The 12,326-nt window shown below is 31.2% G+C and overlaps 1 protein-coding gene across 24 annotated transcripts; it reads left to right on the top strand.

Annotated features, from left to right (window-relative positions):
* Positions 1–3,596: 3,596 nt before the first annotated feature.
* LOC107870757 lies at positions 3,597–10,546 on the top strand. Of its 24 annotated transcripts, none has more exons than XR_007055711.1 (8): positions 3,598–3,749; positions 3,855–3,905; positions 4,771–4,853; positions 6,009–7,165; positions 8,853–8,963; positions 9,178–9,296; positions 9,898–10,002; positions 10,111–10,546. XR_007055711.1 is itself a non-coding variant. In XM_047412986.1 (5 exons), exons 3-5 carry the CDS (start codon positions 6,910–6,912, stop codon positions 9,228–9,230), a joined length of 420 nt encoding a protein of 139 aa, XP_047268942.1. In that variant the 5' UTR covers positions 3,643–3,905; positions 4,771–4,853; positions 6,009–6,909; the 3' UTR covers positions 9,231–10,546. The 24 variants fall into 24 exon arrangements, 7 of the variants coding, with proteins under 7 accessions (XP_047268947.1, XP_047268942.1, XP_047268944.1 ...); XR_007055710.1 differs by having other exon boundaries at positions 3,855–3,926; XR_007055714.1 differs by having other exon boundaries at positions 3,855–3,926; positions 10,100–10,546.
* Positions 10,547–12,326: the final 1,780 nt, after the last annotated feature.

Here is a 12,326-nt window from a genome sequence, read left to right as displayed (position 1 = left end):
CAAACATATATACACAATTACACATAATGAAAAAATAAATATCTTTTAAGTTCAAATATAATGAAAACGTATAATGAATATATGTTCAAAACATCAAGTACTATTATATTAAGTAGCATACATTGTAATCTTGTATGTATATATGGGTTTTCTAAAGTACTATAACATATAATGTATATACCTTTCAACTTTCAAGTGGTATTTAAAGTAGTATATATTCTACATATATGTTTATATATTTTCTATAGACTCTAAAGTAGTATATATTTAACGTATACATGTCTATATGTTTTCTAAAGTAGTATATATATAGTGTATATATGTTTTATGTGTATTGTTTCAAGTAGTATTTAAAGTAGTATACATTCTACGTATTTGTGTATATATTTTCTTTAGACTAAAATAGTATATATATTTCACGTATACATGTGTATATGTTTCTAAAGAATTATTATATGTAATGTATATATTGTACGTAAATATGTGCATATATTTTCTATAGAATTTAAACTAGTATATATTTAAAGTATACATGTATATATGTTTTCTAAAGTAGTATATATTTCGTGTGTATATGTTGTATGCATATTGTTTCAAGTAGTATTTATAGTAGTATATATACTATATTGTACGTATATATGTGTATATCTTTTCTATAGACTCTAAACTAGTATTTATTTAAAATATACATGTCTATATGTTTTCTAAAGCAGTATATATTTAGTGTATATACGTTGTATGTATATTGTTCCAAGTAGTATTTAAAGTAATATATATATTATATTGTACGTATATATGTGCATATATTTTCTATAGAATCTAATCTAGTATATATTTAAGGGAAAGGGGTCAAATATACCCCTTAACTTTGTGAAAAGGTCCAAATGTACCCTTCGTTACAAGTTTGGTTCAAATATGCCCTCGCTGTTAAAGCTTAGGAGCAAATATACCCCTAAACTTTGCGAAAAGGTCCAAATATACCCTCCATTACAAGTTTGGTCCAAATATGCCTTCACTGTTAAAGTTTAGGAGCAAATATACTCCTTAACTTTGCGAAAAGGTCCAAATATACCCTCTGTTACAACTCATAACATAATCCACCAATTTGGACCAACCCATAAACCGAACCAAATTTTGTTTATCAAAATTTCAATCTTATAATGTTATCAAAATATTCATCAGTTCAATGAATATTCAAATATTATGTTAATGTTGCATTTTTCTTATTACCAGTGTGTTCTACTTCAAATATAGTGTTGATATTGCATTTTTCAAACTTTGGTTTGTTTCCATGTTGTTTGATTTTATCGCGAAAGACTCTAATCTACAGAAATATTTTAAAATAGTTGTAAAATGTGGAAGAATCAGGGTCATGGCTTCTTCAGCTGTTTAAGCTCCTAAGAGAGAGACAAACCCCAAAAAAATGGATTGTCATATCCGAAATAGGCCTTGTTTCAATCTTTGGAAGTAATATCGATAACTTTTACAACAAACTTCTCGAGGGGCAGAGTAGAATCACTTTAATATACAAATTTGATGCCTTAAGTTACACAGTTAGGTTCGCGAAACAGATTCGTAATTTCTCCTCCGAAGTCTAAATAGACGGAAAGAATGATCCTCGTTTAGATGACTATTAGAGATATAGTCTTGTTGCTGGAAAAGAGGCCTTCAATGATGGAAAACAAAATTTGGGTCGGGTTATGGGTTGGTCCAAATTGGTGGGTCGGGTTATGGGTTGGTCCAAATTGGTGGGTCGGGTTATGGGTTGTAACGGAGGGTATATTTAGACCTTTTCGCAGGGTTAAGGGGTATATTTGCTTCTAAACTTTAACAGCGAAGGCATATTTGGGCCAAACTTGTAACGGAGGGTATATTTGGACCTTTTCGCAAAGTTTAAGGGTATATTTGCTCCTAAACTTTAACAGTAAGGTCATATTTAGACCAAACTTGTAACGGAGGATATATTTGAACCTTTTCGCAAAGTTAAGGGGTATATTTGACCCTTTATCCTATATTTAAAGTATACATGCGTATATATTTTCTATTTAGTGTATATATGTTGTATGTATATTGTTTCAAGTAGTATTTAAAGTAGTATATGTATATATTATATTGTAAGTATACGGTATATATGTGTATATATTTTCTATAGAATCTAAACTAGTATATATTTAAAGTATACATGTGCATATGTTTTCTAAAGTAGTATATATTTAGTGTATACATGTTGTATGTATATTGTTTCAAGTAGTATTTAAAGTAGTATATATATTATAATGTACGTATATATGTTTATATATTTTCTGTACACTCTAAAATAGTATATATTTAATGTATACATGTCTATATGTTTTCTAAAGTAGTATATATTTAGTGTATATATGTTGTATGTATATGTTTTCTAAAGTAATATAGATTTAGTGTATATATGTTGTATGTATATTGTTTAGCGTATTTAAAATGTATATAGGTGTGTATATATTGAAAAAAATAAAATCTTTGAATTATTTTTTTTACATTTTGACTAGTTTTGACCGGTTCAAACCGGATGCACGCTAAGTGGGCCGATTCTAGTCCATTTCAAAAAATTTCACTGTTTGGGTTCGGACCGAACCAGCCCATTAAGACTGACCCGGAATCGGACTAGCCCAAAACCCGATAAAATTACTTGGGTTGATGCCGGTTTGAATCGGACCAACCCGGTTAACAGCCATACTATTAGGTTTATCGTTCATTGGTACACTGATAAACTGACAAAGTTGGCACGAGCGGAATTAGATAAAATTTGTCAGGTGAGAATTATTATATACAGAGGACTAAGAGATGACAATGTTTTATAGTAGTTGAACAAGAATACAATTGAGAGGGTGAAAGTAAAGCCATAATATTTTACTAGCACTGATTATCTGTCCCTAGAATTCTTAACTAGCACTGATTATCGGGACTTTGGATTAAAAAGGACTTTTAAGTTATCCAGTTAAGTGGGAGTCGTTCAATTTTTTTTTAATTAAGTGGGAGGGACAAGTTTTTTTTTTTTTTTTTTAAAAGTTTTTTTGTTCCAATAACTTGTTTCAGTTGTTTGACAACTTTGGTAGTTGTTCAACAACTGCATGAAGTTGTTCAACAGCTGCCTGAAGTTGTTCAAACAATTAGTATAGTTGTCCAACAACTATCTCAATTGTTCAAAAATAATTAATTTTTTTTTAACAAATTTGTGGGATCCACTTGTCCCTAGAATTCTTACACTTATATACAAGTGAAGGTTTGCAAGTACTATGAAGACTAAAACCGTAAATACACTATTTTTGTATATTAAATGATTGTTTGGTATGAGGTATAGAGATAAATAATCTCGGAAATAAAATAAAATATTATTTTATTCTATATTTGATTTGAAGTATTTGCTATAGTTAAGATTATTTATCCCATCATTTATAATATTGTGATAAAATAAGTTGTATACAGGATTGATTATTCTTATACAAAATAGAATAATCAATCCCGAATTATTTTGAAATAACTAATTCTAAAATTAATTATTTTGAATAATTCTAAAATTAATTATTCCAAATAATTCTAAATTAATTATTCCGGATAATTCTTTCCCAATTAGACGATCCTAAGTGCATAACGCGTCTCATAATTGTGTGCGGATGATCCACCAGAATGGTATTTTTCATCTTCTATCCATTTTTGCTTTGCTCCTTCATTTTTCAAAATTTTTGCACATCTGCAAATTCCTCACAAAGGTATGCTGTTCTTTTTCCTTAATTTTTTATTTTTTGCTCTCTTAGATTCTTATCCTTCTCCCTTTTTCTTTTATCCCTGTGATTCCTTCGTTTTTCACTACTCAGATATACATTTGCAAGTGAGAGACGATTTTTTACATGCAAGCACAAAATCAAGTAAGACTATGAAATCAACAGGTATTCATGAAATTCAGAAAAGAAAAATGAAACTAAACTTATCGGCATCTGAAATCGTTGAGGTCGCTGGAATTACCTTTGATTTCTCAGTTCTTCATGTGTTTTAGAATAAATTTTGCCGCATCTTGAATTTTGAGTAGTTTTTCGCTTGATTTTCAACATGCATGTTGGTGTATTTTTATTGATTTGGTCGTGGGTACTTTTCTTTCTCGCATTCAACCAGTTTTACTTACATTCTCATAATATTCTTATGATGTTGGCTCTTAGATATAAGCGGACTAGAAAATGTGCGACGGGGTTGAAATCATTGAGAGATCGAATTATGAGCATCAGTTAGGGTAAATGGGTTTAAAATTTTAATTTCTGATTTATCATTTTCGAAAGAATGATATTGAAAGTTCTCCAAAATTACTATCCAGTTACAAAAGTAAATATGTGTATCTTGATGGTGGTCTTTGCCCTACATTTTCTATTTCTTTTATGCTATGAACTGTCAGGATTTCTCTAGATTTCTTGGAGCTTTTGGTACATTATCACATGTTCTTGTGATACAATGTAAACATTTTAAATTTAACACATTATTGAATCTAGATTTGGGTGTAATGAAGTTCTTTAAAATCCACTTTGCTGGTTGTTATAGTTCCAAATAAACTAAGAGAATTTTAGTAGTTTCCATACATTATAACCCAATTATAAAACTGAATGTGTATCTTGATTGTGGTCTCTGCTCTGATTTTTCTATTTCTTTTATATTTCTATTTTGATGTTTTAGTGGATTTTGATTCCTTAATAAGTGACATGCTGAATTTTTTTGATTCATTCAGTTAGAATGTCATGGTTGCAGATTTTTTATTTCTCGTGTTTTTACAAGTGAGAATTGCTCATCATGGAAAAAAGGGACATGACTTTGACTCTTAAGAGTAAGAGGTAATTTAACTTTTTCCTTCTAATAGCATATGTTTAGTTTTAATGCTAAGTGAGTGTGCTCTATATTTCGTGTTATATTTATAGATGTGTGTATTGTATGGACAATTAGATGTTAAGATTAAAAAAATTGAATAAATTGAACCACGCATGTTATGTTTCAGCCAACAATATAAGGTATAGGGGACGACCAGGTTCATACCTACTCCGTAGGTGTCGGGGAGGGGGGGGACCACTCCGGGCCTGACCTACGCGCCCTCACCCCAGCTTCGCTGGAGGGGCGTTTCGAACCCCTGACCCTGGTACACCACGGTAAGCAAGCTTACCGCTGAGCCAAGGCCATCCCTCAACAGTATAAGGTATACTATTCATTATATGTTCCTACGATAATCCACAGTATCGCGGAAAGTACTCTAAATCCTTTTTTTTTTTTTTTTTTTTTTGTTAAGAGGAAGTATCCTTATGTATGCAACTCTTTATATGTATCCTGAAATTATAAAATTCAATCTAAGGGATTGGATACACTAGGTTTCAAGAAGTTGTGGATGGGTCCAACAAAATTTGTAGTTTTAGCATTGAAACAAATAGAAACTCGACCAATCAAAATTGAAAATTTGTTATGAACCAGGAGCTAAGACAAAAACAAGAGAAAAAAAGACATGAGATTTGTTGGGGAACAAACGAACCCAACTTGACATTCAGTAGAAATTAGGAGTGAAGTGAGGGCTCAAATTTTGCCTTGTTTGGAGATGGAGACCTTGGACTTTACACCATTTTGTTGCTTTAAGCCTCCATTTGTTGTTTGACAATGAGAACTTGAAAGGGGCACATGAAAATTCTTGAAGAAATGGTCATGGAAACACGAAATAAAGTCGAATGAGAATGTTAAAGCCAGTTGTCTTTAGTGGACTAAAATAATGGTATTCTATGATCATAGGAAGCTACTTTGTAATACTTGGACCTTGCTGTCTGTGATCGTTCTTTATGTCTTTCGATTTTTTCATCCATCTTATAGTGGATTATAAATATGCATACAATGAATGTTGTAGCTTTACTTGAAGCCACTGTGTTGAACTATTTAATTTTCTCATTGATTATTGATTATAGAAGTGATGATCAAAGGTTTGATAATTTATAATCATTTTTTCATGTTGTCAGGTTGCTTGTGTTTATTCAGGATTTAGAAAGATACTTCTATATGTGAATAGCAGTTTGTTTTTCAGGTACATCATTAAAATATACTTGCACCACGCTTTGCTAAAGATTTTGTTATTTGCAGGCAACTGTTAAGTGTCATGAGTTATACGTAAGTTAATAAGTTTATTCTTTCAGACTAATCACGGTTCACATCATCCATGAACTGAGTAGATTGTCTAAAATCTACTTGACCAGACAATGTATTGCATGGCTGCGTTTGTTGGACAATAAGATATCTAATATTAAGAGAGGATTTTCCGTCTTCAATATTTTTAGAAGTTTCTTATTTGAATTTACATAAGTATCGAAAAATCAAGCAAGCTCACCCCTTTTGGAGATGGAGAAACGATGGAACAGGGAACTAGAAATATGAAGATGAGGATTATATCCACCATTATGTTGTGCCAATACTTGGACCTTTTCTTTATATTATAAAGGCATGCAATATTTTGCCTGGAAAGCTTTAAGCCCCATGGAGATCATGTTTTTGAGTCGAGGGTGGTGCTATCTTCTGTCTGGAATGTTTGTTGGTGAGTATTAATGTCATTTTCTTTTGTTGTTTTTTTCTAATTTATTAGATTAGATATGATCCATTCCAAATGATTTTGAACTTTGGAATATGTGGGATCACATATTTTAGTGGAAGTCGCAGAGCTCTTTGCATAGTCTTGATTCGTTGCAAGTTTGAAATCTCCTTATAGAAAAAATGATGATGATGATTCATCTTACACGCCTACAATTCCTATGAAAAAGAAGAGGAAAAATTGTTGAGAGAAATGAGTCTTGTATCCCTGTCGTAAGTGGTGAAGGGGATGCTGGTACAAAGAGTGAGGAGAAAAGTCCAAAGAAGGTTAGGTTTTCTATGAAGAACAACCTGGTGTGGAAGCCAAACAGTCCAATGCCTCCACAAGACTTTACGGTTGCCACCTACGCTTACTCCCCGAGGCAGTGTTTTGAAGAAAGGAGTGCCTCCTGGCCCCATAAGAGATCTGCTTCCCTCCACGAAGAAGATGAAACAGAAAAGGAAAGGCCGCAAGATACTAAGGACCGTTTTCCCCGCCATGAAGCGGCTGAAAAGGATGAAAGCTATGTCTTCTTAGTAAACTTCAAGTTGACAGGTGCTTGTTCGTTAACTATTTTTTAAAAAAGTTTATTCTGTTATTGGAGATTTTTTAGATCACATCCGGGACTTCACATTTGTTCTGCGTAGGATTTTTGGTAGCCTTTCGTTAAACACTAAAATTCATTCCTTTGAAGAAATTTGTTCAAGCAGAGTTGGTCTTTGAATTAGTATGTTATTGTATGACCACCGTGTCAAATGCGCTTATGCTTTTCTTTTTCCCTCCTTTTTATTGATCATGTGATTGAAAACTGGTATATCTAAGTATCCTTTTAATGATTGGGGTGTATCTTTTATGTTTCTGCCTCGTTCTGTTGCTGACATGATAAAAGCCTCAACTTTCCTTGAGCCGAGGGTCTATTAGAGTACAACCTCTACCTTTCGAGGAAGGGGTAAGGTCTGTATACACTCTATCCTCCCGAACCCTACTTCTTGTTGTTGAAACAAAGAATATATAACCTCTATAAGACGAGGATGACTTTAATGACATTAGACGACGCTTTATAATTTTGGTTGAGTTTGAGCAAGCAATGCTTGGTTTCCTAGGGATGGGAACTTATATATAGATAATTATACAAGGAACTAAGCTGATAATGAGAAAATCAGCTTGCAATAGTGGATTTGCTAGCTAGATGTAGGAAAGTAGGGTGAGAAATTAAGAAGAAAAATTAGGTGTAATGACATTTATTGGTTAATGATTTAACTCAATTAAGATTTTTCATTGACCAAAATAGGGTAGTTACTCTTCTAATCGTGAATTTTGTGGAGAGTGATATGCCAGGGAGGAAGATTCTACTCTGTTTTGCTTGGACTCTTCAAAACTGTCGACAGATGTGTGTCAGATAGTGTATTTTTTAAGAATCCGACACGGATTCGTCAATATTTTGGAGAGTCCGAGCAACTTAGATTCTACTCATCATACTCCTGCTTAAACTAATAGAAAAAGAGAGAAGACAGATGAAGCTAGTGAATTGGATATTTATTTGCTAATTTGTACTGAGAACTTGTTTCTAATGTTAGACTAAGACATGTTTGTTATTAGAGTTTTTATCTTTGTTGAAGGTTTATAAATATGGGGATTTGATATTTTCAAAAAATAAGTAACTTTAATTGTTTTCTTGGTTTGTTTTTCATTCAAAAAATTTATGGATAGAACTTACATTTTCAAATTAGCTCCAATGGAACACTTTGCTTTTAAACATAATGATAGTTGTTTTTGCAGTTTCTAGAGCTTCATACAGTGCCACCTGAATTTGTTAGTCTGATCTTTATTTAGTTAATATATATGTTTTAATTGAACGGAGGAACTATTGAAACAGCCTCTCTACTTTGTGGGATTATACTGTTGTTATCTTTATTTAGTTATCCCGATTAATCCAAGATTGAAATTTGACTAATTGATTGATTTTTAGGGAGAGTGAATGAGGTTTAGATTTTTTTTTCTGAAAATTTTTATTGTGCTTATGGATGGTCAATTGTTGTTTAGATGATTAACAGCAGTACGTAACAAAAAGACATAAGCTACATTGAAAAGTCACTATTGGTTCATTGTTCATGTCTTTTCTTGAGTTTCATTTTGGAAGAACATCCCCTCGTGGCTGATATTTATTGCAGAAAATTTTATCTCTTGACTCGAAGCAAAAATATTTTAGATTATTTAATTATTTTTTGTTATGACATTTCAGGTCTTCAGGAAGGTAAAAAGAAGAGATGTCACCTTCTTAAGAAAAGGAAGGTAAAAAGAAGAGATCCAAAAGAACTTGGCACAAATTGCATAATGTGCAGGAAAATCAAAGGTTGTTTTAGCTTTAGTTCAAACTCTTGGTTTTATCCTATTGAAATTTCGGTCTCGATGTCTCTTTGGTTATTGCATAATACCTAAGTTGAGATTTAAGGACTCTTCCAGAAAACTTAGTTTTCTCCATAAATGGTGATTGGTCGTACAACTTTATCTCAAGGATATGACAGAAATTGCTTACATATTAAAGTTTTGAACCTTTCTCTTTGTAGAAGATGCCAACAGAAGTAAGAGTAAACGAGGTAAACACAATTTTCAATCATAATGCTATACCAATTAAAGCATTTGCGCTTCCCTGGAGATGAGACTAGCAAAAGGAAGACTAGATAAGGTAAAGCTAATTTTCATTCGATCTCTTCTTTGAATTTAGTACTAAGAAATTTATATATAACAATGATTTCGGACTTGACTATTGTCCAGTCATATATGTAGGTACAATAAAAGTTTGAACTGTTGTGGACCTTAAAGATTGTTAGTAGTATGTTTGTGATTTTCTATGTTGTTTCAAAAGTTTAATGTTGAAGACAAATTCTTTCAATGCAAATTAACTTTTGTCTTCAACTATGCCTACTGATCTAAGTGACTACTATTATATGATGAACATGGGAAGCAAGCAAAAATCTCACTCTCTTTTGTAAGGATCACCCGTCCATCTAAATCAGGAATTGCACTCTTGCTTTCTATATACATTTTAGAGCTGATAAAAAGGGCAGCCCGGTGCATCGCGGTGTCTGGGGACGGGCCCCACCACAAGGGTATATCGTACGCAGGCTTACCTTGCATTTCGGCCAGAGGCTGTTTCCAGGGCTTGAACCCGTAACCTCCTGGTCACATGGCAACAACTTTACCAGTTACCCCAAGGCTCCCCTTCAAATCACATTTAAATTTTACAGCCGATATAAAGCACATTTAAATTTTACTTTTCTTGACAGGTAGCTCTTCTTTCGATAAGGTTGGGAGAAAATGACGATGTTGCTGACAAGAAAGCTTGCAGGTTGCTTGTGCAAGTTTAAGATGAGTCCCACATTATTATGCTGGTATTAATGTGTAGAATCACTTGGTGTCATTAGTGATTGAATACATCTTTAGTTGGTAAATGTCTTGTATGTGAATCTACATATTAAATTCTAATAGATTCATTACAGGTAGACCAACCTTGAGACGAATGCTTTGATTTTCCTTCATGGAGGAAAGTTAGGTAGCTCTTCAATTTTGAAGTTGAGCTTGGAGTTTGGATTGGAGAATTAGGGTGTGATCTGTTAAATCAACTACTTAGTACATACTTGGGTAGTGTATCAGCAAAGTAAATAAACAATACTCCAATATTGAGCAAATGTCTGTGCTGTGCACGGGGACAGGCCATCTAGTTTAGAGAGAGAGAGGAAACTCCGACATCAGAGACTTCAAGGCATGCTTCTTGATCACACACTTTCCTTTTTCCTTTTTTTGAATATAGATGTAGAATTAGAATTTTACTGATAAATTTGATAATGTTAAATTGATTTTGAAAATATTATTGTAAATTTAAGTCCCCCTACTTAGCACCGAAAGAAATGATAGATTTAATATTTTAAAATTTAATTTAAATAATTGTATATGGAGTTTATTTTGTATTTTATTTTAGGAATAATATATAAATGATGTATTGTTTCAGATATATACATAGCTCAACTTAAATTAAAAGTCATCGTAAGTATAAAGCTTTTATTCTAATGAAACTTAATGAAAGAAGATAATTTTTAATAGAATTAATTGATTAGGCCAAACTTATATTGTCTACGTAATTTTGTTAAATTACTATTTTCATTTTAACGATAAATAAGTAAAAGATTTGTTATAGAAATTAATACTAAAGGTAAGCGTAGTATTATAAATCATAACAAAAACTGCAAATCAGTTAAATTGGTATGTTTTACATTGATGATAGATAAGTAAAATATTTATTACCTACATAAAGAAAATTTGAGAGATTTTGACATGTATAATCGCTTGAGTTACATACAAAAAAAAAGTATATAAAAATATCAATGGCTAGTTAAAGGTAAAACATGTTGGGAATTTTGATGGTATCTAATAATGATAATATAAATAATGGAAAAAAGTATATAAAAATATCAATGCCTAATTAAAGGTAAAACATGTTGGGAATTTTGATGGTATTTAATAATGATAATATAAATAATGAAAAAATTACAGTTTATAGGTAAAAATCTTTCATAATTACATGCTATGGGTAATGTTTTAAATAATTATAATTCATAGGTAATTGTTAGTTAAAATTCAGTTTTATGTGGGCCCATTTATACAAATATAATTTCTAATGTATATAACAAAGGTAAATTAATTTTTCTCTCTCATAATTAATATTGTATTCCCACTCTTACCTGATTGGAGTAATATGCGGCAATAGGTTACTTATTTGCTCTTATTGGACTTTTTAAGCAGCAATAGGTTTTTTTATGATAAAGAGATTGTGCTAATCTCAAACTTCTTTTAACTGAAATATCTTAGAATATATTTCTTCTTATTTCTTCTCCCAAAATTTCTCAAATATTATGTTCTTCACTGACAGATAAGCTGACTTTTGTCCATTGAAGATTACATTGAAGCTTTTTTACTTTTTAGGCGGCAATAGATTTTTATACTTAAGAGATTGTTCTAATCTCAAACTTCTTTCAATTGAAATATCATAGAATATATTTCTTCTCCCAAAATTTCTCAAATATTGTGTTCTTCAACTACAGATTAGCTTATTTTTGTCCATTGAAGATTACGTTGAAGCTTTTTTAATTCCTATAAAATCGCATAGATTTGATTTGAAGATTTTTACGGTAAATTTTATATCTTTACGGATATATATGTTTGTTCTTCTTTATTTCTTTTAAGTTATTCTCTACATTACCCTAATTTTATTCGATTTTTCATATATATGCAGTGTTAATTAGGTGTGAAAGTAACCAATTTCTAATTTTTTAAATTGATGGGGAAACTCCTTTTAGGAGAATAACAAGAGGTATTAAACATGTAGATAAGACTAATTGTGGTACTCCATCGTTTGATTTGAGATTCAACATAAAATATTTTTGTATATTTATCAATTAGACTTTTTTATAGTTTATTAAAATTTTCTATTTGTACGGTTATATTTGGTGTAAAGATATATACATATATCTACACCATATAGTTATATTTATGTAAATATAACTATGTATGTAAACATATACATATATACACATATATATATACATATATACATATATACATAAAATTATATATATATATATATTTAATTCGGTTAGCATATAAAATTTTTATTTGTTTTATGATATGTAGTTGTATACAATTAGTTTATGGATGAGGC

The sequence above is a fragment of the Capsicum annuum genome, chromosome 5, assembly GCF_002878395.1.
Source record: "Capsicum annuum cultivar UCD-10X-F1 chromosome 5, UCD10Xv1.1, whole genome shotgun sequence".
NCBI lineage: Eukaryota > Viridiplantae > Streptophyta > Magnoliopsida > Solanales > Solanaceae > Capsicum > Capsicum annuum.
The sequence above is the reverse complement of the archived record's forward strand: the minus strand, read 5'-3'. Positions and strand labels throughout refer to the sequence as shown.

What these genes read in the sequence shown, in the direction of transcription:
- LOC107870757 (XM_047412986.1), top strand. Translation starts at nt 6,910, where the DNA reads ATGAAGAACAACCTGGTGTGGAAGCCAAACAGTCCAATGCCTCCACAA. An exon ending in AGTAAACTTCAAGTTGACAG is followed by an intron (nt 7,166 to 8,852) that starts GTGCTTGTTCGT and finishes ATGACATTTCAG; the next exon opens with GTCTTCAGGAAGGTAAAAAG. An exon ending in AATGTGCAGGAAAATCAAAG is followed by an intron (nt 8,964 to 9,177) that starts GTTGTTTTAGCT and finishes TTCTCTTTGTAG; the next exon opens with AAGATGCCAACAGAAGTAAG.